The sequence below is a fragment of the Mucor mucedo genome, assembly GCF_025094135.1.
Source record: "Mucor mucedo strain NRRL 3635 chromosome Unknown EV154scaffold_125, whole genome shotgun sequence".
Taxonomy (NCBI): Eukaryota; Fungi; Mucoromycota; class Mucoromycetes; order Mucorales; family Mucoraceae; genus Mucor; species Mucor mucedo.
The window spans coordinates 102,640-127,385 of record NW_026252409.1 but is presented as its reverse complement, the minus strand read 5'-3'; the positions used below and the strand labels follow the sequence as shown (position 1 = coordinate 127,385).

Below are 24,746 nucleotides of genomic sequence, written 5' to 3'. Positions count from 1 at the left end.
GATCATTATTAGATTTGGATAATGGTGGAACCAGATCGTCGATAATTCATCAGGTCCGCTATCTTTTAACAAAAAAAAAAAAATTGATAAAGAATCTACAGATAATGTCCTTTGACCAATGTGATAGCTATTCTTATCATACAATTATTTAGTATAAATACCATTGATTTTTTTTTTTCATTATGAATTGATATTTTTTATAATAAAAGATTTATTAAAGTATTCTTATTGTTTCTTTTTTAACAAATCAAACCAACCCTTGATTTATTACACCCTGGATGAGAACTTTCTATAAAAAACAAAAGAGAATTCTAAAAAAGAATCCCCTTGGCAACTTCAACAACTATTTAAATTTAAAAAATAACATATAAAACTAGTTCTTTTTTTTTTTTCATCATAAAAGACACATTTAACTACGGCAAAAGCTATCGGTAATCTCAACATTTAAAAAAAAAAAAAAAAAAAAAAAAAGAGTCATTTGACGTGTGATAAAAACCAGTGACAATGTCTGAAATAGTTGCCTGCGCACCTCTGTTTGTATAATTAACAAGCATAATGATCAAACATGTATCAGGGACTTTACATTATCATCAGTCATTACTGGTGCGATGTTAAGTCTCCATATAAAACAGAGGAAAACTTTTTTTTCCTGTTGCCCAAGATAATCATGACGTTTTGCAACAAGTTTATTTAAATGTAATAAAAAGAAGAATACAGGTCAGGGCGTATTCTCCATTTTACGTAAGCATGCTTTCCCTGAATGTATCGTTTCATCGAAAAACACGCGACTACGGTAGTACAAGGCGGTGTTTATGCGGGACGGGTGCAGACAAAAAAATACAACTTGACATAAACAGATGTTTCAGTGGTGAAACGAAATAAAAAAAGATGCGTAAAATGTGAGGGGGGGGGAGGTGGGGGGACGCGTCATGCCATGCAGACTAATCAATTGCAAAACTGCTACAGCCAAAAAGGAAAGAAGTGTAAGTCTCAAATAAATTATAAATTAGAATTATAGATAGGTGGATGATGTGCTTTAATGTGGGTAACTACATGGCTATTAAAGGCAAGTCAAAATGAAGGGCATCAAAAAGATAATGGAGGACAAAGAAAATCAGCAATTTAATTTAAATAACCGAAGCTTTTGTTGTTAAAAGGGTTTTTTTTTTTTAAGATTTGTGCCCTTTGTTTTACCTGTTACTCTACATTAATTAAAAAAAAATAAAAATAAAAAAAAAACCATAAATATGAAGGTCAAGACTATTTGCATTGGTGAATATCAGATATCACCGTCTATTGAATTTTGTTTATACCAGTTTCCATCACCACTTGTAACACCTCCAAGATCCTTCCAGGATTCACAGCAACAACAAGCGGAAGACTTTAATTATTTCTGCCTGGAAGATTTATTTGCTATATTTGATTTATATTTAATTAAACAAGATTTAATCAAATCATTCAAACAATACCCTGGATTCTTTTGCAAAGATGAATCATCCAACCGCTCCTTGATTCAAACACATGTTATGGCAGATATCGCCCTTAAACACAAACTATACAATTTAGCGGATCTATGTCGATTAGACGACAGGGAATTAATTTCAGGTGGTGCTATTCCTTTATTAAAGATGACAACATGTGTCAGACTAAATACAACACCCATCATTTCATACACAACAATCCGTCAAGGGCATTTCAGTGGCAATGAATGGTTTCTCGATGCTGATTTATCAAGGTAAGAAACACCCCCCCCCTTTTTTTTAAAAACTTGCACTATTCCTCCTTTAAAAAAAATTAGAGGGGAGATATTACAATTTATACAAGTGCAACATTGTAAATTAGTATTTTTCTTGTACACCATTAGAGTAACCAAAAAAAAAAAAAATTATTTATTTATAATAGACTTGAACGCCTGTCATCCAATATATCATCTTCTTCTACTTTAATGTCTATTCAAGAAGACCCCTTGATTAAATTACCAAAGCCTTCTTCTCTCTTGTTAAAACGTCTGGCACCTAAACATGGTCACAAAAAAAACCTAACCATCTTGACACCTTCTTACAATGAAGATGCCGTGCATGGCATTCAATCGGCACCCTTAAGAAGAATCTCTATTTCAGCCAACACGACAACGACTACTAAAAAAATCCTGAAAAGGTCACCGCCCACCCACAACAACAACAACAACAACAAAAAGTCTCGATTCACCAACGTACCCGCAACAGCCTCAGCCGTGTCAGCACCATGGCCACAAACGTCAGCGCAAGGCCGATTTCCTAGTCCACCCATTGTGCCTAGCCAGCAGCCTGCATGGGGTCAATACCGATCTCAGCCTAAGGTACCATGCACACCTAATAAGACACAAAAACAAAAGTTTCTGCAGCCATTTGAATACTTGTATGACCATATTGAACAAACGCGTGTTCTGAAGACCACATTGGATGATCAAATCCGACGCTCCTCTTCCTTGATGCAGACACTGCAATCCTCAGGTACAATGGTTGAATCGCTGGTACGACGACAAGTACGTGATATGGTGGATGATACGTTTGAAACTAAATTACGAGAATGTACAGACCGTATTGCGCGACTCGAACAACGCCTCACTAATAATATACCCTTGTCACCTGCTATTTCTCCTATCAAGGAGCAACCGCTGGATTTAATGACTCAACTCATGAATAGAATAGATCAATTAGAGTCAAAATTAGATAAATAAGGCATTCTTTTTTTTTTTTTTTGCTTTTTACAGTGTGTTCATACCAAAATAAAAAAAATAAAAAAATTTGCATTACCCACGTTACCTAAAACCTTATTAAGACCCAACCACTTGTTTCCCCATATTTATAAATACATGTATATGTACGCCCGTTTACAAGTCATTCATAAATGAAGTGGCGTCAAGTTTTTTTTTTTTTTTATGCCAGTGCAATTACCATTTGTTTTTATATTTGTGGCGAAATTTTTACTGTCTGTCTGTCTCTTTCTGACAGCAACAGTAAAAAAAAAACAATATATGCTCTAAACCCTCCTTCCACGTTACTCAAGTCTCCATTTGGGAAATTTGAATTTATTTTGTTTTTATTTATAGATTTATCATGCTTGATTGGCTACAAGTTTAAATTTAATCAAAGAATCCACTATTGTCTTCATCATATTCCTCCTATTTTTATAAAAAGAAAGCATTTTTAGTTTAAAGTTTTATTTATTCTAAAATGTATACACTTACATAGGTAGTATGTCCTTGATTATCTGTGTTTGTAACTATAAAAAAAAAAGTCAGGATTTGCATCAGTCTCATGTATCATAAAAAAAAAAACAAAATATATTTGTATTACCTTCCACATCGTTATCAAAGAAACCATCCTTTCTCTCAATCACTTGTTGACTTCCATCAGCATCTTTTTTTTTTAGTGGCGGAAAAAAAAAAAGAGTCAGTTCAATATTACCGTGCACTCTTTTTCCAATGTAGAAAAATCACTTACAGGTGGTTGTTTCAACTTGGGTATCGGCTTGCCACCAATGATTATTTTCAGTCACGACACTGGTACTGGTGACCTGGTCCGCACCACCATTGTAATCATTTTGAGGCTCGTAATTACCGTATCCTCCACTATAATTGTTACCATAATCCATGGGAGGTTGTTCCATAGGTGCTGGTGGGGGAGGGGGTTGACTGTATCCTCCTCCATTATAGCCAGAGTCTACATAAAAAACCCAACATATCTTTAGCTCTTTTTCCCTTCTCTTCCTATGTATTCCATTTCACTTACGGTCTTGTTGTTGTTGTTCTTGCTCTAAACGATCAATACGGTCACTTTGCTCTTGTTCGTGATTCATAATACTTCCCACGGCAAGTCCACCAGCAACACCAAGTGCCGCTGCACCGGCCATCTTCATACCAGATGACATACCGGGCTTATTTTGAGGTACGGTAGGAGGTGCACCGTAAGGTGATTGTTGAGGAGGTGCGCCGTAAGGTGATTGTGCGGTGGGAGGAGCACCGTAAGGTGATGGAGCACCATAAGGTGGACGTGCAGCAGCAGGAGCACCGCCATAACTTTGGTTTTGTTGAGGAGGAGGAGGGTATTGTTGTCCTCTTTGTTGTTCATGACCATAGGCTTGTTGTGGGGCGCCATAAGGAGATCCATGTTGTTGAGGGGGGGCACCGTAAGGTTGTTGAGGTGGGGCGCCATATGGAGATCCATGTTGTTGAGGTGGTGCACCATAAGGTGATTGTTGTTGTTGAGGAGGGGCGCCGTAAGGTTGTTGTTGTTGAGGAGGGGCGCCGTATGGAGATCCATGTTGTTGAGGGGGAGTGCCATATTGTTGAGGTGGGGCTCCATAAGGTTGTTGTTGTTGAGGTGGGGCTCCGTAAGGTTGTTGTTGAGGTTGGGGAGGATAGGCGTTGCCGTAAGGTTGTTGGGGTGCTTGATAAGGACTACCGCCATAAGCTTGTGGTTGGGGAGGGTATTGGGCACTTCTATCGTGAGGTGCGGGTGGCGTGGCAGGGTATCCGCCACCACCGCCGCTGGGATAACCGGCAGGAGGTGCTTGAGGAGGAGGAGGTGTGTTATAAGCACCGGTAAAAGCAGGTCTTTCCCAATGCGTGGATTTGGTATTGTGGTTAATGTAATATCTATAAGATCTTTAGTAAAAAAAAAGTATATATGAAACCTAGTTGAAATACGTACGGTCTGCCTTCAGGGGTAAACTTTTCTTCCCAGCCTAATTATAAAATAAAATATAACCGTAAGATGATGAGCGGAAGATTAAATAAAAAAACCAATAGAAAAATAAACTAACCTTGAGGTAATGGTGCAGACATCTTTTTTTAAAAAAAAACTATAGATGAAAAAAAGAGAAAAAAAAGGAAGAAACAAAAAAAGATTGAATTTTATATTTTCGAATTAAAGTTTTTACCGTCGTTTCGGACTCATAAAAAAAAACCCTCAGCTTTTGAAATTCCTTTTATCCTCATTTGTGCCTCTTTGATTTTCACAGTAAAGAACAAGCTTTAAAAAAAGTTAGGAGAAAGATCTTCAAAGCTCAGGTTCCGTATTCGAATAGGGCAATTTTTCATATCTCAATTGGACGGCCTTATTGTCGTAAAAAAAAAAAAAAAATGTAGCCTTTATCTAGGATCCAAGAAGAAAATCCTTAAAGGTGGTTTGATAACTACAGTCTTTGTGTAATTAATAATCTTTTGGGTATTATATTATTATAAATCATCACCTCATTTTAATTGGTTGTTTACCTCTCGAGACACACTTTCATTCTTCATCTCTCAGGAACACAAAAGCTTCTAAGAAAGTAGCTCTCATGAGGTGCATTTCATTGAACCTTTTTTTCATAGTTTAGCATTTCATCAAGATTGGACAAGTGTAATTGCGCGTATAGCATGCTCTTCTTGGTTTACCCTGCAAAATATTAGCAGATGCTTGCTGCCAATGAGGCCAGAAAAAAAAAGTCAAATGTTTCTTCTGCAAAGTGATACAAGCAGACGACCAACCAATCGAAAACCATGCCTTGTATCAACCCAATGCATATATACTTTAAGCGTAACGGATTGGCCTCATATGAGACTGGATTAGTTTCAAGGGCATGCAGTAGTAGACCAAAATATAATTGCAGACAAAATGCACAAAGCCTCTCTTTTTCTAGTGGTTTAGATGACGTGAATGTCGCTAACTCAGACTACAACAGAAACCATACAATGAAATCCCCGGGGAAGATCAAAATGAGTCAATCGTATTCCATGATTTATCATCGAGCGCAGTCAGCATTAAAATAATGTGTGTATCTGAGACATCCCCAAGCACTCACAATGTCTTTTTTAAAGGGCGATTCTACTATATAGCTTGACAGCTTGAATTCTCCAAACAGTCAATAAAAACTGCCCATTAAAAAAAATAAGACAAGTTTGTTCAATAAGAAAATAAAACTCGCTCTTTTATTAAAGAGGATTCCTTTTTCGGCATTAGTCTTATTGTACAGTCTTTCCGCCGTCAATTGGTCGCTTTTTAAATTTCAATTGGACATAGTCGATATTTTGAGCCTCAATTGGTCAGTATTTTGAGTCTCGGTTTGTCACTTTTTTCGAAACCAATTGGTCATTCAACTTGCTTTCACTTCACAGAATCCAGTAGAACAAGAGATTCGTATTTGAGTGATAATGCAACTGCCACCATCAGGATGTTTATCGTTTGAGAACCCCGTTGCTCTATTTAGCCTAGTTACAAGAAAGCTGTTAGCGTATATATTTTTTTGGCTTGGTGATTACCTACCACCTGTACATCGGTTTCTTTTGCAGATCATGAAATATTAGACTGAGGACTATATCAAGATAGTCGGTTTTTAATTCGAATACTTTGACCTCTTCGTATATAAGAATATTTTCAGGCAGTTTGTTTATACTATGCATTACATGTTAAACTTTCCAACAAAAATATTTTACATATTATTTTAAGTCAGTATATCAATTATCTTGGAATTCAATAAGTCGGCGGCTTCGTATAAATTATGTAATTTTACTTTAGATATTGGTAAAAGTAGATTTAATATAATATTATTGTATCCACAACTATACAAAATACTACCTTGGCAAGTGGCTTCTGGTAGCTACATAAATGTCGAAACAAAGAACCCATTGTAATGGCACAAATGACTTAAATCACAATGCACAGATAAGAATCAGGTAAGAAATACCAGACCAAATATAGATGTATTTGCAGCGATGATGATTTTTTTTATTAACAGAGCAGTACAATGCGAAGTGAAACTACATAGACAGTTTTTTGAGATAACAAGGAGTTATTACCAATGTATATATTTCTGTTATGGGTAGTTTACTTTGGCGGGGGGAGATAAGTTGATGATGTTGTTGAAGGGGGTAATCATGTTTGAACGGGATATGGATTAGGGCTGTTAGGTACGCTCATAGGGCCATGCTCTGCTACAATACTTGTATGCTTTCCTTCATTTAAGCGAATGATCGTTGGATTTATGATACTGGAAAGGTTTTGTGGCCTCTGGCCCTTTGATCATAAAATGGTCTTATGTTCTTGTCTCGCGTTAAGAAAATTCGAGCGAACTTAGACTGGAACACAATCAAAGCTCGTACTCAGTTCCTTCGGCACTTATAAAGTTTCCTCGCAAGCAATCTATATTCTCAATAATATGGCTTAGTACAGTCTTTCTCTAGTTAAATCATGCCTTTGGGCTATCCAACTTACAGCAAGTGTTTTAAAGAAGCAGATAAACGGAAGAATTGTAATATCTTTTTCAGAAAAACTGATAGGAACATCCACCCTCTGCTCTTTGATCATGATATAGATGCCGGGTGCCTGTGTTGACATTGACCAATGTCTGATGGCAGTGCCTTTGCAAAATAAGAATACAGTTAATAACTCCAAATGCACTTAGACATAGTATTTTACGAGTCACTTACCATGGGCATGCAGGAAATGGATTTTCAATTTTGCGAAAGTGTTGATTGAGGCTGTTTCGCATAACTGAGCCACTGTTCGTATCATTGCCAACATCCCAAACATGGCTTTATGATGGTCAAAGCTTATTTTACCAGCCTCATTTTTGCCATAGCCAGACGACACTTCGGTCAAAAGGATTTCAATTGCAGAGAAATTATTGACTATGAGCGTCCCATCAGCATTATATTTATATCGGCCATCATTCATTCCGTTCTTTTTTAGTTGTATGGTCATGGAGTTGAGTTCAATTTCTCCTGGAAAGAAGGTAATGTCGTGGTTGACATTGCGTAAATATTTGGTAGTAGCCATCATACACCTATCAAATAGATAAGACCGGTAGCAAAATTCAGACTTTTGAAGTACTTCGAGGCCACAATTGTCATATATGTAGTCGTTTCTAAAAAAAAAAAAAAAAAGTATTGCAATTGAGTATATCTCCAAGTCTTTACTACTTTCACTTACAAAGTGCGACAAATATCGACAATCAGTTTTTTTTTCTGCAATAAAGACTAGATCATCGAGCACAATACAGTTCAGTAGTTCAATACAGCTTTGCTTTTCAGTGTTGGATTCCTGTAAAATTAAAAAATTTAAATGTTCTTATTCCTAACTCCATCGCTGATAACGACATACCGCATCGAATACAGCGTTGGACATCTCGGCAAGACATGGGTTTATATCCTGCATCGTGACTAATGGTAATTTCTGGTTTAGCTTGTCATATAGTTCAGAAGGTAGACAGCTTCTCCGTTGAACTAGCTTTCCACACCAAATCACTCTATGCCTTTCGGGGCTAAATATAATAAAAAGTAAGAGCACGTAATTGTTGCCATATAGTACTCTTTTTACCTCAGTTGCATAAAACAATTCATATTTTCCTGGTCGTCAAGAAATTGCTTCCATTCTTCCCAAATACTGTTCTTTTTATCATCACCGCTGTCATTATGGCCATAGTCATCATATTGATCGCTAGTTTGATTGTCATCAATCACAGTAAACATCTTCCTTCTACTTGCTCTAGTATGGCGACTTGGACCTCCTTCGCAATCGTTACCATCCATTGGCCGTTTCCTAGCATTTTCCTTTTCTTCTTCATTGGACACTTATTCAGCCATAACACTTTTTAATCGAGTCTACAGATTCATTGTTTGGTATAAAAATGAGTATTTGCGTTCAATTTCACCAAGTGCAAGAATGCAAAACATTCATATTACCTTTTGAACACCGTACTTCAGCGTCTCTTGGGTCATTTGGGTGGCGTAGTTGACAAAAAACGCATTAAATGTTTTTTTTTCCTCTTGAATTCTGTAAGGACTGGTTAACGACGGAAATGTCTCGACCTCCGTATTTTTTTCAAACGTATTTTTTTATACCACTTACAGGAATTCTGGCCAGAACACCAGCAGGCCAGTATCATTAAGACTATTTAGAGTCCAATCACAGCTATTCACAGTACGTGAGTTCCAAAAAACTCAAGAACCCTGCCTAAGAGGTCGCAAAGACTAGCTGCAGCCGCAATATCACAATATATCTTTTTCAATTTAGCTTCTTTTCAAAGAAACAAGAGTCATTACTAACTAGCCTTTTTACGTGATCGGCTACTTTCATACGAAATAAGAAGTATGTTAAAGGAAAAGAAAAGGATAAGAATAAAGTGTGTGAGCCAGCTTTATTTATAGGCTGATAAACAAGAGCTTATGTCAGAATGATTTGATTGATTGTTTCATCATTTATAATGCTTGGGCCTTTACTTAAAATAGAAACATATGTAAAAAAACCCCTAGCAAATCAAAACTTGGTAATTGTCTATCTGCGTTCCAGTAGTAGCTTGTAATGAAAGTGAAGCAGATTTTATGGAAAACAGAGATCGATCATCCTATGAAGTTTAGATGATATGGCATGTCAATTGACGGACGTGTAGACCATCACGAGATTCTAAAAAATACGTTTGAAAAAAATACGGAGTTTTAGACATTTCCCAAAGGAACGCGACAGCAAAAATGGTAGCCGTTGTCAAGAGAGGTCTACCACACGGAACTAACTCGACTCACTTTGTGCTTTCTGTTGAAGAGATATCAGTTCTGCAGAATAATCTTGGACTACATAATGTACTGAAAATGGCTATGGTTTTAGCGATAGCTTTAAGAAATTTTAATTAAACTCATATCAGGAAGCAAGATCCTCTGGTTTATTTATTAACGCCGCTATTCATGAGTTATTGTAAGTAGGCTCTATACATATCATTCATTAGTACGGATTCTAAGTAATATCATCAATTTAGATCATTATATCACACAGTATTGTTGCTAAAAGACCAACATGACGAAGCAATGTCAAATGTAATCGGACTCAATAATATTCAAGAGTTTCACACGGGACTCTTATTATAAAAATGGAGAAGAATTTATTTATTGAATTGATCAACATCTTCAGAGTGAGTGTCTCATAATCACATCTAACTTACTCCCACAGCTTACATTCTTTTTTTTTTAGAGTGTAAATGAAAAGTCTGACCGTAAACCACTTAAAGTAAAATTACATAATTTATACGAAGCCGCCGACCCATTCGATTCCAAAATAATTGATATACTGATAAAGCTGTAAATACTTAAAATGATATATAAAATATTTTTGTTGGAAAGTTTAACATGTAATGCATAGTATAAACAAATTGTTTGAAAATATTCTTATATACGAAGAGGTCAAAGTATTCGAATTGAAGACCGACTATCTTGATATAGTCCTCAGTCCAATATCTCATGATCTGCAAAAGAAACCGATGTACAGGTGGTAGGTAATCCCAAGCCAAAAAATACATACGCTAACAGCTTTCCCGTAACTAGGCTAAATAGAGCAACGGGGTTCTCAAACGATAAACATCCCGATGGTGGCAGTTGCATTATCACTCGAATACGAATCTCTTGTTCTACTGGATTCTGTGAAGTGAAAGCAAGTTGAATGACCAATTGGTTTCGAAAAAGGTGACCAACTGAGACTCAAAATACTGACCAATTGAGGCTCAAAATATCGAGTTACGAAAGTGTCCAATTGAAGTTTAAAAGCAACCAAGTTTTTCAAAAAAAAAAAAATAAAAAAAAAAGCGACCAATTGACGGCGGAAAGACTGTATTATATATGAATGTAAACAAAGAAGGGATGGGGGTGTGGAGGGGAGGGAGACACTTTGGTATTTCATTAATCATTGTGCAAAAAGTTTATACTCAGTTGCTGCCTTTAAAGCTGATATTTGATTTTTGAGTTCACTGATATCCGACTCGGAAGATTTCTTGAAGCCGTTGCTGTTTCTAGAAGACACTCTTAATCGAGAGACATCATCACGCTGATGAATTAATTCTTCTTTGAGACGCATCAACTCTTTATCTTGTGACTTGATCCTGTTAAGAGAGTTTACATATTCCGTCTGAAGGGTATCACGTTGTGTACGTAAGGTGGACCAATGGTCGGTTGTAGTCTGTAGAGGTTTTCCAACCACTCCCTCGAGGTCCTTTGCCTTTTGATCCATTCTGTCATACTTTTGAATCCAAGAGCGAACCTGGTTCTCCAATTCAACAGCCTTCAGCTTGAGACGTGATTTCTCTTCTCGTTGTTGTGTCAAGTTTTCAATCAAGTCGACTACGCGTGATTCTAATTTATATGACGCTTCCTTCAAATGACTGACAGATCGGGCTTCAGCTCGAAGTACAACTAACTGGCGTCGAGCATGTCGACGTCGCACGCACGTTTGGATAGAAATAATATACTTTCGTGTAGCCTGGTATTTTTTACGGGCGATCCATCCTCTAGTCATCTTTTGAATAAGAACCGCTGCATGCGTCTTCTTTAGCTCCGCATGTCTCTTTCTAGCAATGGCTCCACGAAGCACTAAAACATGACATTGAATTAGTGACATCCTCTTAACCCTTTTACAAAACAGCTTTTTCAGCTTTTACCTGCTTGTGTTTGAATGATAAATGCACGTGTCTTTAAATACTTCTTTCGGGCAATGTATCTTCTCCAGTTCTTTTGGATGACAACCGCAGCTCTTTCCTTGCGCAATAAATCCATTTCACGCTTAGCCACTCTTTGTCTTGCAATGGCTTGCAACAGGGTAGCCATCTTTTGGATACGCAAGTAGCGAAGACGAGCAAGGAAACGACGCACGTTCTTTTGGATCAAGACAGCACAATGGCTCAGACGATCAGATCTTAATTTCTCCATGTAAGCAAGCTGGCCTGCACGGAAAAAGATCTTGGTCAGACCCACTTGGTACTTATCGGTATCCTTGATGTTGGTGTTTAAAATTTCAGAACAGATGGTCTTGGTATCAGGCATCTTCTTGGGATCCCAAAGGGCAAATGGAATCAAGGCGTGATAACGTTCTGAGAAATCTTGGAAGGTCCAACGTGTAGGATAACCTGCACAACTGATACGAATTGTCTCTAGCACACCACAGGCTCGAAGCTGAGAAAGAACAATGTTGGATTGGAAGACCCAGGCTACCTTGGCTTCGTTAGGTTTAATACAACGGATATAATGAACATTGGTTTCGCCAATTGTATCCATCAAATTAATTAATGACAACTACAAGAGAGATTGAAAGAAAAGTTAGCCCCAAATACTTTACTTTCCTTTTTTTTGTGTGAATTTACTAACCTTGAAAATGGAACCTAAGGTAGCTTTCTTTGCTTGATTCATTGCTTTTTTAGGTGTCTGCTCCACTACGGGAGTGGCGGGTGTAGCCAATTGAATCATTTCTGCCAAGAAAGTGGATTTGGAAGCTTGAAGTAAGCTCAAAAGTTCATCGGGGACGGTATCCTTGTTCTTATCCATGAAACCCTCTGCTTCATATTGGACATCATGAGCATAATGTGCAACCACAAAAGCGTCGTTTGAAAATCTGGGTTTTTTAAAGTAATCTTGATATTGAGGTGTAGCATTGAAATTTTGATAGAGCTTATTACAGAAACCTTGATCTGAACCAGAAGGTAAACGAGATTCTTCATCCAAGAGTGAAAGAATACCCATCTTGGCTTCAATCATTTCAATACACTTTTGGTTATCACTGAACGAAATAAATTTCCAATCGATTTGCTCTCGAATATACTCCTCTTGCTCTAATTTAAATACATGTTGATTGAACTACAACCCAGAGAAAGATCAGCTACTTTTTTTTTTCTGTCCAAATAAAACTTACTTGTTGTTGGAGCTTTTCGTTGGCATAATTAATACAGAATTGTTCAAAAGAGTTCTTCTTGAAATGCTCAAAACCGTAGATATCAAGCACACCAATAAAGTTGACAACTGAATCAATATCGGGACAAGACAGACTCTCGTTGATGACACTCACAAGCCAATCAAACAAATTGGCATAAATGTACTTGGCCACTGAATCACGCACAACTTGAGCTTGGGTAGGAGATAAATTGGTCACGATTTTTTCTGATCGAGTCACGATTTGTTTTCTAACAATCCATTTTCTGAACTCGGAATTATCCAAGCCTAATAACTCTGTAGCCTTGACCAAGGAAGGTTCGCTATCTGCTAAAGTAGCATCGTTTTTACCGCCAATATCAATGTTACCTAAATGTAAAAGAGCGGCCAAAAGACGGAAGATAGCCGACTGTGTTTCTTCGTGGATACCGATCGTATTTAATGCGGTACGTGTATCTGCAAATTCCTGTGCGTCGTCAACGGAGGGAATGACACCAGTACCACTTTGGTTCAAGAAATGAAATTCGGACCATTCCTTAAGGGCCAACTCCTTTTTCTCGCTCTGACTGGCACCTGCACACAACTATAAAAGACTCTTTTTTTTTAGGAGACGGTCCCCACCCCCCAAACATGTAGTTATTTTTTTTTTTTTACCTGGTAAAAGATGTGATAATTTCTTTCAGTTTCGGGTTGGAAGATGAGACGAGATCTTTCCAACAAGTAAGTCTTGATTCTGGCTCCAACAATATTACGCTGGTTGTCAAATTGGATTTCAATATATTTACCGAATCTTGAAGAGTTGTCATTTCTTGTGGTTTTTGCGTTACCGAATGCTTCCATAATAGGATTGGTGGCTGAATAACAAAAAATGAGTTTTTTCTAATTTCATATAAAAAAAACGAGATTTACCTAAAATCTGTTCTTCTACTTCTGTCATGGATTCGCCCTTGGCTTCCTTTCCCGAAGCCTCTTTATCGTCTGCTGTAGCAAAATAACGCATAATGTATTTTGCACTTACTGTTTTACCAGCACCACTGTTTATATAGCCAGAGGGGTGAGTATTAGCATACACAACATACACACACATTAATAAGATGTGATCTTACCTCTCTCCTGATACAATGATTGTTTGATTTTTATTATCTCTGATCATGCATCTATAAGCGTCCTCGGAAATAGCAAATAAATGTGGTTCTAGTTCACCTCTTCTACTTCCAGAATATTTTTGAATGATCTCGGGTTCATATAAAGGTACACGGGCAAAAGGATTTGTGGCAATCAAAACAATACCGGAGTAAGTGTAAATATTCTTTTCATCATAACGAGTTTTGATGGTGTTTAACACTAGTCAAGGATAAGGGGAAGGAGGAGGAGGAGGAGGAGGGGTAAGTCAGTCTATGTGTGTATGTATGTGTATATATATATATTTCATCAAATAGGAGTAGTATTGTACCTGAAGGCTCGTTGAGATAACTGAGGTTGGTCAAATCATCCGTGTTCTCCATCTTGGGAGGGTTTCGAAGTGGTGGTAGACTAATTTTGTTTGATTCAATATCTGTTAACTTTGCCTCAAACGTGTGCACCTTTTTTATTTTTGATTATTCGACGAATACGGTTAATATCACTCTTCTTTTATATATTTTAAAATAATCCCGTATCCATACTTTTTCAGTGTTTTCATCATCCTGGAATAATATCTTTACTGTCTTGGTGTCTTGTTCTTTTGAAATAACAGAAGCTGAAACCCAACCAAGTTCCTCATCTGCAAACCAAGCCTTAATTCCTTCTGAATATACTTGAATTAAATCTAAATTGACAATAGTCATCTTGTTGAAAAAAAAGATGAGGGAAAAAACAAAAAGAGAGTTTTAAAACAAGAAACAATTATATCCCGTTTTTTTTTTTTTTTTTTTTTTTTTTTGTACCAGCAACTTACTAAACTTGGATTAGGCACGAGTCCCCCCGTTTTCTTTATCTGAGTGACAATTTGTTTGATGTTTTCAATTTAAGCTTTGTTAACAGATACATCATTTAAGTTTTAGCTTTGTACGCTGCAGAAATAGATCTTTTCAAACTTCCTTTTTTTTTCCTTTAGTTTTAACCATCATTCCCCCACACGTTGTTAAATTAAAATGTCTTTTCAGTCTATCGCCTGTCAAGTGCTACCAATTGCAATTTAAAAATCGTGTCGTTTGATCTCCGACCCGAGTCAAGCGCAAGCAAGGAGGTGGGGGGACTCAATCCCACACACACATATAAAAAAAAAATCTCCTGTATTTGCAAAAGAAATTGATCCCGATATCTATTTGTTTGGATTGAATACTTCAGTTAACTTTGACATGATAATTTGTATGTAAAAGAGAGCTAAAAAATAATTATACGTGTTACAAACACACAAAATAAATGGAACGACATGCCAGTTTTTTTATAAGGGAGTCGTTAAAACCATCTCATAAAACTCTGTCCTCCTCAGCACCCCCTTTTTATGATCTAAAGTAAATACAAATACGCTTGCAAACTGCATAAATGGATCGTCATTGATCCGCAACCCAACCCCTTAAATAGGTTGATTTTTTTATTTTTTTGACAGAAAGTTAGACAACGCTGAGTTAAAAATTCAACAAGGTTTTATTTCGCTACACCAAACCCAAGGTGCTCTTAAATTAAAATTGACCTGAAAAAAAGGGGCGGCTATTCGTATCAATCTTCATACTGTTTAACAAAATGAGATATGGGAGGTAAATAAATCTCGACGCTGTTTGCATAGGCTCTTTTCTTGGTTTCAACAAGCTCGGGTTGCTGGTCTATCTACACTGTCTCATACCACTGCTCGACGTCATCGTAGGTATGAGTCATGATCATCAACTCGTCTGCATAGTTGCTAGAAATTGTTAAAGTAAATGTCTTCAAGTAGCTAAGATTGCTTAGATAAAAAACCGTGATGTTTGCAATTAAATCGTCCTCAAGCTTTGCAAAAGGGTGTATAATTTCTTGAAAAAAGTGGCTGGTAATCGTCGAAGTAATACTAGCTCCATTCCGTGCACCCTATTCTTATTATACACATTTGCTTCCTTTATTTGGGAGCAAACAATTTTTTGATTTTGCTCAGCTCTGTCAAGTATGGTGGATAAGCAAGCACATGTAAGATTTGGAAATAGACTTCTCACAAAATCCAACGCTTCCAAAATTCTTGAATTAGGCACCACCATATCCAAATGCTTAATGATTGATCCTATGGTATACGGTAGCAGTGATGTTGTCACTTCACTTTGGTAGGACGCTTTATAAAAAAAGTTGCGATAAAAAGCAGTGTGCCTAAGCTGTAAAGACTGATGATCCATTTCAATGTTAAACTGCAAGCCGCTTTTGTTCGCTAAAGAGGCAAAGAAAACAGAAGGTTCTTCCGTTGCGGAATCGTCTAGAAGGTTAAGTTTCAATGCGCATTTCTTGAATTTTTGACAACCATCGAGAGCGGTTTTTGCAAATAGCCAAAGCAATCGATTGACTTGATCTATCTCCATTTGACTTAATTTGGTCTCTTCGTATATACTACAGATACTAACACTTGCCTTGCTGGTTAAACTAAATGAGTCAGCCAATCTCAAAAGGTTTTTTTTTTGCCTTTTCACTGACTATCCATTCATCCCATGTGTGGTTTCTTATCAAGGTAAAACTAATTTCGTTTGAGTAATCCAATGTTTTTGAAGATACTATATATTTTAATTGGGTGATGTCAAATGTGTTGGAGCGAACTGTTAGACATCTCAATCTTTTGTTGAAGGGGGTTCTTTGTTTTAATGCTTTTGGTATTCGGATATACTTTTAAAAGGAATGGTGGCACACACGCCTTCGATGTAAAGGTCAACCAAATTAGGACATAGAGCGGCCATCGACATTAAAACTATATGTTCTCTTTCTTTGTCATCATTTTGTGCTTGTTCATTTTTAAAAATAGTCGTATAACACAAACTTGTAAATTTTGAGAGCCTATCGAGATTTCGTTGCTGAGGAGACACATTTATATGATTAATACTTTCACGAAAACGATAGCACCCTTCGAAATTTAAAATCACGTGATGGTCTACACGTCGATTAACATGCCATATCATCTAAACTTCATAGGATGATCGATTTCTGTTTTCCATAAAATCTGCTTCACTTTTATTACAAGCTACTAATGGAACGCAGATAGACAATTACCAAGTTTTGATTTTCAACGGGGTTTTTGCATATGTTTCTATTTTAAGTAAAGGCCCAAACATTATAAATGATGAAACAATCAATCAAATCATTCTGACATAAGCCCTTGTTTATCAGCCTATAAATAAAGCTGGTTCACACACTTTATTCTTATCCTTTTCTTTTCCTTTAACATACTTCTTTTATCATATGAAAGTAACCGATCACGTAAAAAGGTTAGTTAGTAATGACGCTTGTTTCTTTGAAAAGAAGCTAAATTGAAAAAGATATATTGTGATATTGCGGCTGCAGCTAGTCTTTGCTATAGGAGGGCGACCTCTTAGGCAGGGTTCTTGAGTTTTTTGGAACTCACGTACTGTGAATAACAGTGGTTTGCACTGTGAATGGTTGTGTTTATACTGGCCTGCTGGTCTTAGCCAGAATTTCTGTAAGTGGTGTAAAAAAAAATACTTTTGAAAAAAATACGGATGTCTAGACATTTCCCTTTTCCTTAATTGTCAATAACACGAAATCATGCTATATGCATTATTTTTAGCGAAGACTTTACAGATGAAAACTCTGAAAAACTAAAAGGCGACCTTGAAAAACTTTGTGGGTTGGAGATTTGCTACACCGATGATCCCTATATGCCCATGCTCCAAACCAAGCTAAAAGTAAATGGCTTTCCCTCCTACTACCATCGATACAAAGATGACCTCTCAAAACCAACCAACCTTCCAGAATAGATTATTATAAGTAAGTGATAAAGAAAAGTGTTTACTACGTATTAATTTAACGACTTTACTAGCTAACCAGAGACAACTTATCCAATACCTGAACAACGTATATCGATCTGGTCAACCGGTGGATAGTGACATGTACGAACAAAAGCAAATAGAGAGTTTAGGGGACTCAGATTTTCATTACGTGTTACACTACAGCATTCACAGTGACCTTTATCACTGTCCTAATAGGTACAGGCTAGCAGAAGGCCAATAACATTAATCAAAAAATTGGTCTTTAAAACATGTGATATTGACACAGAAGCGGTTGGCTTATTTCAAGGACAGATTAGTGAAAGCGTTTACACTAACAGTGGATTTTAATTAGACAGTCAGATTCCCCTTGTCCGTACCAGTTCTAAGTTGGTTGTTAAACGTAAACTGGGCTCCTCCGGTTAACGAAGCATCCTAGGCGAAAAGCAGCAACCCGTAAAGGCCACTACAAGATACCTGAGACATTCCCATACCAACGGTCCATATCTACCCAACCCTTAGAGTCAATCCTTACCCCGAAGTTACAAAATGGTGGGAGAAAACACTAATACAGTGTAAATTAATTCCCTAAAGTCTCTAATATATCAAAGAAACAGATTTACTCAGAAACTGTTGTAATTACCGATCTATTTGACGAGAAATCATCAAGATCATTTTCTACATGGTGCGGCACGGCCAAGTTAGATCTAATGCTTGCTGACCAAACCCGTAAAGTTCAAAAAAACGATACCTCCAAGACAAATATAAGATACCGCTCCCTTTGGGTCCTAAAAAGCATACATCGAGGTATATTATACTAGCTTATTAAACTGATATTTTCATACCTTTGATTTTCATGTTTTTTTCTTTTTTACTATAGAATCAATAGCTAGACAAACACTAAATGTTAGAGCAACACATCAAGCCAGATTACACGAACTCATAAGCGAGGGATGTAAAATTATAGGTTATGTAACGAAATCGCCTGGAAAGGAATCAATCACGACAAGACTCCATCTTTTGGAAAGTGGACAAGTTGATGAAAGCTTATTCCGTGGACATGGTGTTTGGTCCACACAGCTCTGTTGAGGATATCATAGATATAATAATAAAGTTAATTGTCACATCACATTAAGGATGGATAATAAATATAAAAGTTAATCATGAATCACACATTACCCCGCTTGTCCTCATCCTACCGTTGAAGTCTGTACACAGGGTACATCTCTGTGGCGAGTAAATGTTTATTCTGCAAAAAGCAATACAATCGAATGGGCCTGGACTATAGAATATTAATAGATCCTGAGCACAAATATTACTCTTGTCATTTGATGTTATAACTGTTGATCCCTCTGACTAATATTTATATACTCAGTATGGAAGGGCTAAATTTAAAGACATGTTGATTATTTACTATCAACAGATTATTACATCATGATCCAATAAGGCGCTTAATAATCTCTCTAGAACTATCCCAGTTCTTTATATAAATATCCATAGTTTTTCTCAAAGACCAGGAATACATTTTTGAATACATTTTTATAACACGTTTTTTAAATATATTTTTTTCGTCTATAATAAAGTGGTATCCAAGTTCTAACAGTATCACTTTTGGTTTATTTTTAATTTTGTTCTCCATGCAAAACAGTAGCAAAACTCTCGAAAAGTATGTGTTGGGCTACTGCAGAGAAAACGGTTACCCTGTATTGTTGGGTCGTTCTTGTTACTGCCTCGGCAGAGCTCTTGAGTCTTTGGAATATATGTAAATCTAAGTAAACATACATATACATATTTAAATTAACAGCTATTTGCAGACATTTCTATTAAAGGTAAAGGCTGAAACATTATGTGATTAAATAATCAATTATATCATCCTGACATAAACCAGTTCTTGTTTATCAGTTTATAAATTAAACTCGTTCATGCGCTTTTCTCTTCCTTTCTCTTTCATCTTCTTATTAAAAATACTTATTCGTGTTTAAGTTATGGTTTTTTTTTTTTTTTTGGCCAACAAACAGTTAGACAACTTGGATGTTTACAACATGTACCAGGCGCAAGACGTGTTTCTCTTGGCGGATGCATAGTTGAAGGTAACACCTGAGACGGTCAAGAAATTCTGGAGGTATATGAATATCCTGGAGTTTAAAGAAAACTCTGGGGTATTGCAATTTTTAGCAACTGCTCGTTATCCAGTTACGATTGTGGCAATCGACTTCGCTGGTCTAACAACATATAAAGCTAACTTGGTCCAATTTCTTCGGTAATGCAGAAATATGCTTAAATTATCATGTCCTCTAATGCAATTGTTATAGTGACCATAAGAGTGTAAAGAATATAGTAATCGACAAGATTGAATCACACAACCAGGTGTATTATTTTACTAGGGATCAGATTCTTTCAGATGAAACCGTACTACAGCTTTTCTATTGTCGCTCTACTCCAGTACGAAGATCTCCAATGTCATGACTTGCTGTTATTATTAATTACTATGAAGATCATATTCATAAAAATAAAAAAATATAGCAGAGAATGCAATTAAATTTTTACAAAATAATTAACGATTTCATGGAAAATGTGCTATATTCACACTTTCTGATCTGTCGATTGACATTGATTATGTAGACATAAAAAGTTTAAAATAGTTATTTTTGCTATCTCAGTTAAAAATCTTGACATGATAGCGTTTACTTTATTACAGTTCGCAGAATAGCCATTTTAAAGTGCCGTTTCGCTCAATGCAGACGACTTTAAGTTCTAGTTACTGACTCGCTATTAATTAACATAGTCTTTAAAATCAAAAAAAAAAAAAAAAAAAAAAAAAAAATTGATGAGCTTCATGACAGACGTAATAGTAATACTTAATCTATATTGTAAGATTTTATTTCAATTACAGCTAAAAAAGCTAATGCAAAAGTTGAAGTTGTATGGGCTTACGCCCATTTTTGATTCATTGACTGGAGTTTGTTCTTAAAAACAAGATTTTTAAAGGGGTAATGTATATTCGTGCCATTTGTCACGATGGGTTCTTGTGATATTCTGATGAGTTGGTTTGTATCCTTATTAGCGACATCAACATTGGTAGATTCGGGTCATTTGTATGGCAAATCTCTAAAACTTTCATGGCTTCAAATTTTTTAGACAAACTTTTTGCTATATTCCTGGCAAAAAAATGCAGAGGGTCGTGTCCCTTGTTATTTTGCCTATACAAATGTGTGCATCCATGACAATTTATAAGAATTCAAGAGAAAATAAATTCTAAAAGCCATACCCAATGATTTTAAGAAAAGGTTGGTCCAGGTTGGTCTTATGTTGCTTAAGCAGTTGAAAAAATAAAAATCAAGCACTAAAAGCACTAACTAAAAAAAGCTTCAAGTATTAATAAAATAAAAATCGTGCACAACGTTATTACGTGTACTTCACTTTTATTTTCCTAAAAATTCTAAGTTACTTTCAGATGGCCACAATTTATTTTGACGATGGTAGTTGAAAGACCTTTGACAATAAACTCAGAACAAAAGGAGTATCTCGTAAACCCTTATTGATCAAAAGTCAGGTAATGTTCTGGATGAGATGATGGATGGACTTATTAGTCAGTTCACGAACTTGGACATATCGAGATCTTCCTTTATAAATACGTCACCGATCACTGTGGTATGTCAGTGAAAAAAGCTCTGTTCCGACCTGCAGAGCGCAACAATGATACAAAGATAGAGGCCAGATTTCAATGGGTTACCGAACTTCTGAAGACTGATATAGATTACATGACCAATTGTGTTTTCATCGATGAGTCGGGCTTCAACATCAACATGAAACGTAGTATGGCATGGGCACCAGTGGGCGAGACTCCAATAGTGGAAATTCCTAAACGACAAATGACATCTCATACTATCATAGGGGCAATATCACCCTTGGGTGTGTAATTAACGTGCAATTGAAGGTTCCTGAAATCGTTGTTGTCTCAAATTCAAAGAAGAGAAAAGAGCCAGGTGAAGCTATAAAAAACCGGAGAAAGAGAAAGGGAAAGGTGGGACGGTAACTGGACTTTGCAGCTGAGGTCATACAAATAATGAATCAATACGAAGAGTTCAGAGGTCATAATCTGATAATGGACAACTGTCCCATTCATAACCACGTTGATATCAGAAAGTAAATTGAGTCCCATGTCTATGGATGCGTTTACCTTCCGCCTTACTCACCTGAACTTAATCCCATTGAACAATTTGGTCAGTATTGTTGAGGATATCATAGATATAATAATAAAGTTAATTGTCACATCACATTAAGGATGGATAATAAATATAAAAGTTAATCATGAATCACGCATTACCCTGCTTGTTCTCATCCTACCGTTGAAGTCTGTACACAGGGCACAACCCTGTGGCGAGTAAATATTTATTCTGCAAAAGCAATACAACAATCGAATGGGCCTGGACTATAGAATATTAATAGACTGAGCACAAATATTACTCTTGTCATTTGATGTTATAACTGTTGATCCCTCTGACTAATATTTATATACTCAGTATGGAAGGGCCAAATTTAAAGACATGTTGATTATTTACTATCACCAGATTATTACATCATGATCCAATAAGGCGCTTAATATTCTCCCTAGAACTATCCCAGTTCTTCATAGACCATCAATAGATTTTTTTATACGTTTTTTGATTATATTTTTTTGTTCATAATAAAGTGGTATCCAAGTTCTAAAAGTATCACTTTTGGTTTATTTGTAATTTTGTTCTCCATGCAAAACAAAAACTCGCTTAACAAAAAAGATAGATGGCGATTGATAGGATGAACTGTTTCAAGTGTGTAAGTATTTTCTGTGGGAACGTTTAAATCATGTTTTTTAATTGAGAACCAGACTTTAAAGTATACATCCACTGACGTGCCATATCATCCTTTTTTTTTATTTATTTACCCAAGTATGCTGGTTTACACTGACTGGCGGAATTTCAAAAGAAAAAAATATATGCATAAAAAAAAAAAAAAAGGATATTAAAAAAGAAGCCAAAAGTCTAGGCACCGTTACTGTAAGGCGAAAGAATGGACAATAGTATATGTAGCACGTAAGCTAAAACTTCTCATCTTGTGTGCTTGTTCTTTATGTGACTACCTATAATTCATTACGTGAAAGTCAACATTATTGACAGAAGAGCCTGATCAGCTTGAAGTAAGGCCGTGATTGAGTCACTAATTGCATATCCACACAAATTCGTAGGGATGATATTTTTTTTCAAAAAATCTACATCATTGTTTCTAATTGTCAGGTAAGACTCGTATCTTGAACAAGTTTTTTTTTCGCCAATCACTGCATTTGTAACACTGAAAAGATGCATAATTAACAAAAAAAACAGAGAATCAAACCAAGATCCGAAAAAAAAAAAAAAACTACCCAACTCGAGAAGGTGTGTTTGAAAACCATGCTTAATTGGCAAGTGTAGTGAGCAAGAAAAACAAAACAAAAAAAAAGGCATACGGAGAACAAGTAGGAATGAACTCATTGTTACAAAAAATAAGAATCATGATTACTACATTCCAGTTCTTAGTTGTCAAGGTTTTATTACACTCACCAACATAAAACCCTCTCAAGATCATTTTTGTAGGCCACGTAAATGTAATTGGGATTTTTTAGTGATAGCTTGTGTAATTGATGTCACTTTCAGCTGGTGGAACTTTCCACAATATTCTAGTTTGGCGAAAATAAAAATTTTACAGAGATAATTAACACGATCAGCATAGTTTCTGTAACTCCCAGAATTTCATACTTGCAGTATTTTTAGTGTAAGTCATGTTGTATACAGTGGCATGTGAAGTGTTCATTGTAAGATTTCTACTTTTTTTTTTTTTTTGGTTAAAAATCAAAGTAGTACAAATGTCTGAATTTGATCATGTAATCAAAGCTCTCACGGTAATCTTGTTGCGCGTGAGCCTGTCCGTGGTAAAAGTCTGGTTGCTACACACTACTGATTTTTCCCACTCTTTCTCCTCTTTTTTTTTTTTTTTTTATTAACATGATGTTCAGTAATAGCATTGCCGCGATGAAAGCTCACTAAGGAGTACTCTTTTGCACAAATGCCGTGTGTTTACTGGGTTGTAATGTCGAACGGTGGTGATCCCTTACTGCTATTAAATGGTCCTATGGAAAGGGAGTAGGTAATGTATGGCGTGCACGTATACCTGTCTTCAACCCTCCTGGGCTTGTATCGACTGCATTGGGTGCTTTCCAAGACATGTTGTAGTCCTGTAAGTAATCTCATTTAAAAAGAAAAAAAAACATTGAAACTCATATTTAATTTTTTATAGGTCCTCTGTCGCTCTTGTCTCTCTCTGTACCCCCACTTCCCGGTAAGTTTATAAACCCGAAACGGTGGGTCAAACAACGTCTTCCCTCTGCAAAAAAAAAAGGACTTGGATGACGCGTAAGCAGGCGGCTGACCCCCATACATGAACACGTTCTGTACAAAAAGAGGCGAACTGGTGGTTGCTTACTACATCTGTTTATGGCAAGGCCGACTGGGAGCGGCTGGTCACAGACGAACGGGTTTTGTTCTGTGGTATCGTCTATTGGTGTTATATTCCCCTTTTTTTATCTTGTAGCTAATTCTCTTCTTTATCGCCCAATCCATCTAATATTCTATAATGGTTGGAAAGAAGAGGGTTATCTACAGGATGAAAAAAGGGTATCTTAATGACAATAGAGGTTGCCACAGAATAAAATCCCTACTTTGGCTGGTTGCTCCTTTAGGCCTCGCCATAAACAGCTGTTGTAAGCCACCACCAGTTTGCCTCCTTTTGTACAGTCGTGTTCAGACATATACCCCGAAGCTGCTTGCACAAGTGTCATCTCGGTCCAAAATATAAAAAAAAGACAGGTCGACAAGACTCGCCAGGGTTATTCATTCTATCTTGCTGGGTCGTGAGGGTGAGCAAGGGTGATATGACGGGATCATCAACATGTTGAGGATTGCACTCTTTGTTAGGAGGTACAGGTCGAGGTGGGTTCCTGGCGGGCATCGTGGATGCTATGCATTATCTGCCAATCTCTTTTCATAGTAGTTGCCTACCGTAGTGGTTTGTGGTAGATACACTTTGTGATTACTCTTGGC

The 24,746-nt window shown here is 36.6% G+C and overlaps 10 protein-coding genes across 10 annotated transcripts; 5 read left to right on the top strand and 5 right to left on the bottom strand.

The window, feature by feature from the left end:
• The first annotated feature begins 1,183 nt into the window (after positions 1 to 1,183).
• EV154DRAFT_523883 (uncharacterized protein) lies at positions 1,184 to 2,797 on the top strand. Its single transcript, XM_051603145.1, has 3 exons — positions 1,184 to 1,735; position 1,865; positions 1,985 to 2,797. Exons 1-3 carry the CDS (start codon positions 1,248 to 1,250, stop codon positions 2,717 to 2,719), a joined length of 1,224 nt encoding a protein of 407 aa, XP_051453081.1. The 5' UTR covers positions 1,184 to 1,247; the 3' UTR covers positions 2,720 to 2,797.
• A 257-nt stretch (positions 2,798 to 3,054) lies between these two features.
• EV154DRAFT_523881 (uncharacterized protein) lies at positions 3,055 to 4,892 on the bottom strand. The gene is made up of 7 exons (XM_051603144.1): positions 4,807 to 4,892; positions 4,695 to 4,728; positions 3,774 to 4,639; positions 3,486 to 3,704; positions 3,339 to 3,401; positions 3,230 to 3,264; positions 3,055 to 3,163 (listed from the first exon to the last, which is right to left on the bottom strand). Exons 1-7 carry the CDS (start codon positions 4,826 to 4,828, stop codon positions 3,125 to 3,127), a joined length of 1,278 nt encoding a protein of 425 aa, XP_051453080.1. The 5' UTR covers positions 4,829 to 4,892; the 3' UTR covers positions 3,055 to 3,124.
• A 2,004-nt stretch (positions 4,893 to 6,896) lies between these two features.
• Positions 6,897 to 7,697, bottom strand: EV154DRAFT_540078 (uncharacterized protein; the record flags this gene model as incomplete). The annotated part of the gene is made up of 3 exons (XM_051604397.1): positions 6,897 to 7,037; positions 7,236 to 7,381; positions 7,451 to 7,697. The coding sequence occupies 3 exons, from the start codon at positions 7,695 to 7,697 to the stop codon at positions 6,897 to 6,899; spliced, it is 534 nt and encodes a 177-aa protein (XP_051453079.1).
• Positions 7,698 to 8,096: 399 nt separating this feature from the next.
• Positions 8,097 to 8,491, bottom strand: EV154DRAFT_428764 (uncharacterized protein; the record flags this gene model as incomplete). The annotated part of the gene is made up of 2 exons (XM_051596432.1): positions 8,097 to 8,283; positions 8,340 to 8,491. 2 exons carry the CDS (start codon positions 8,489 to 8,491, stop codon positions 8,097 to 8,099), a joined length of 339 nt encoding a protein of 112 aa, XP_051453078.1.
• Positions 8,492 to 9,490: 999 nt separating this feature from the next.
• Positions 9,491 to 10,566, top strand: EV154DRAFT_555272 (uncharacterized protein; the record flags this gene model as incomplete). The annotated part of the gene is made up of 6 exons (XM_051605262.1): positions 9,491 to 9,598; positions 9,661 to 9,710; positions 9,772 to 9,829; positions 9,984 to 10,090; positions 10,152 to 10,280; positions 10,334 to 10,566. The coding sequence occupies 6 exons, from the start codon at positions 9,491 to 9,493 to the stop codon at positions 10,446 to 10,448; spliced, it is 567 nt and encodes a 188-aa protein (XP_051453077.1). The 3' UTR covers positions 10,449 to 10,566.
• A 2-nt stretch (positions 10,567 to 10,568) lies between these two features.
• EV154DRAFT_523875 (P-loop containing nucleoside triphosphate hydrolase protein) lies at positions 10,569 to 14,585 on the bottom strand. Its single transcript, XM_051603143.1, has 9 exons — positions 14,365 to 14,585; positions 14,154 to 14,283; positions 13,807 to 14,044; positions 13,610 to 13,734; positions 13,355 to 13,554; positions 12,684 to 13,283; positions 12,143 to 12,628; positions 11,440 to 12,070; positions 10,569 to 11,371 (listed from the first exon to the last, which is right to left on the bottom strand). The coding sequence occupies exons 1-9, from the start codon at positions 14,524 to 14,526 to the stop codon at positions 10,689 to 10,691; spliced, it is 3,255 nt and encodes a 1,084-aa protein (XP_051453076.1). The 5' UTR covers positions 14,527 to 14,585; the 3' UTR covers positions 10,569 to 10,688.
• A 2,839-nt stretch (positions 14,586 to 17,424) lies between these two features.
• Positions 17,425 to 17,625, top strand: EV154DRAFT_428750 (uncharacterized protein; the record flags this gene model as incomplete). Its single annotated transcript, XM_051596430.1, has 1 exon — positions 17,425 to 17,625. A coding segment is annotated over one exon (201 nt), but the record flags the coding sequence as incomplete, so codon positions are not given.
• A 457-nt stretch (positions 17,626 to 18,082) lies between these two features.
• On the top strand, positions 18,083 to 18,795 carry EV154DRAFT_523872 (uncharacterized protein). The gene is made up of 3 exons (XM_051603142.1): positions 18,083 to 18,186; positions 18,252 to 18,441; positions 18,515 to 18,795. The coding sequence occupies exons 1-3, from the start codon at positions 18,184 to 18,186 to the stop codon at positions 18,721 to 18,723; spliced, it is 402 nt and encodes a 133-aa protein (XP_051453074.1). The 5' UTR covers positions 18,083 to 18,183; the 3' UTR covers positions 18,724 to 18,795.
• Positions 18,796 to 22,538: 3,743 nt separating this feature from the next.
• Positions 22,539 to 23,605, bottom strand: EV154DRAFT_555268 (uncharacterized protein). Its single transcript, XM_051605261.1, has 2 exons — positions 23,211 to 23,605; positions 22,539 to 23,136 (listed from the first exon to the last, which is right to left on the bottom strand). The coding sequence occupies exon 2, from the start codon at positions 23,112 to 23,114 to the stop codon at positions 22,764 to 22,766; it is 351 nt and encodes a 116-aa protein (XP_051453073.1). The 5' UTR covers positions 23,115 to 23,136; positions 23,211 to 23,605; the 3' UTR covers positions 22,539 to 22,763.
• Positions 23,285 to 23,686, top strand: EV154DRAFT_44890 (uncharacterized protein). Its single transcript, XM_051597170.1, has one exon. The coding sequence runs from the start codon at positions 23,429 to 23,431 to the stop codon at positions 23,648 to 23,650; it is 222 nt and encodes a 73-aa protein (XP_051453072.1). The 5' UTR covers positions 23,285 to 23,428; the 3' UTR covers positions 23,651 to 23,686.
• Positions 23,687 to 24,746: the final 1,060 nt, after the last annotated feature.

Excerpts from the sequence above, each read along its gene's own strand:
- EV154DRAFT_523883 (XM_051603145.1), top strand. The coding sequence starts at position 1,248 with ATGAAGGTCAAGACTATTTGCATTGGTGAATATCAGATATCACCGTCT.
- EV154DRAFT_523872 (XM_051603142.1), top strand. Across the intron at positions 18,442-18,514 it reads CCTAAAAAGCATACATCGAG|AATCAATAGCTAGACAAACA; the intron begins GTATATTATACT and ends TTTTTACTATAG.
- EV154DRAFT_523881 (XM_051603144.1), bottom strand. The coding sequence starts at position 4,828 with ATGTCTGCACCATTACCTCAAG. Across the intron at positions 4,729-4,806 it reads GTCTGCACCATTACCTCAAG|GCTGGGAAGAAAAGTTTACC; the intron begins GTTAGTTTATTT and ends TTTTATAATTAG. Across the intron at positions 3,164-3,229 it reads ATCAAGGACATACTACCTAT|GAGGAATATGATGAAGACAA; the intron begins GTAAGTGTATAC and ends TTATAAAAATAG.
- EV154DRAFT_44890 (XM_051597170.1), top strand. The coding sequence starts at position 23,429 with ATGTTGTATACAGTGGCATGTGAAGTGTTCATTGTAAGATTTCTACTT.
- EV154DRAFT_555268 (XM_051605261.1), bottom strand. The coding sequence starts at position 23,114 with ATGCCTTTTTTTTTGTTTTGTTTTTCTTGCTCACTACACTTGCCAATT.
- EV154DRAFT_523875 (XM_051603143.1), bottom strand. The coding sequence starts at position 14,526 with ATGACTATTGTCAATTTAGATTTAATTCAAGTATATTCAGAAGGAATT. Across the intron at positions 13,284-13,354 it reads ATTATCACATCTTTTACCAG|TTGTGTGCAGGTGCCAGTCA; the intron begins GTAAAAAAAAAA and ends AGTCTTTTATAG. Across the intron at positions 11,372-11,439 it reads TATCATTCAAACACAAGCAG|TGCTTCGTGGAGCCATTGCT; the intron begins GTAAAAGCTGAA and ends GTCATGTTTTAG.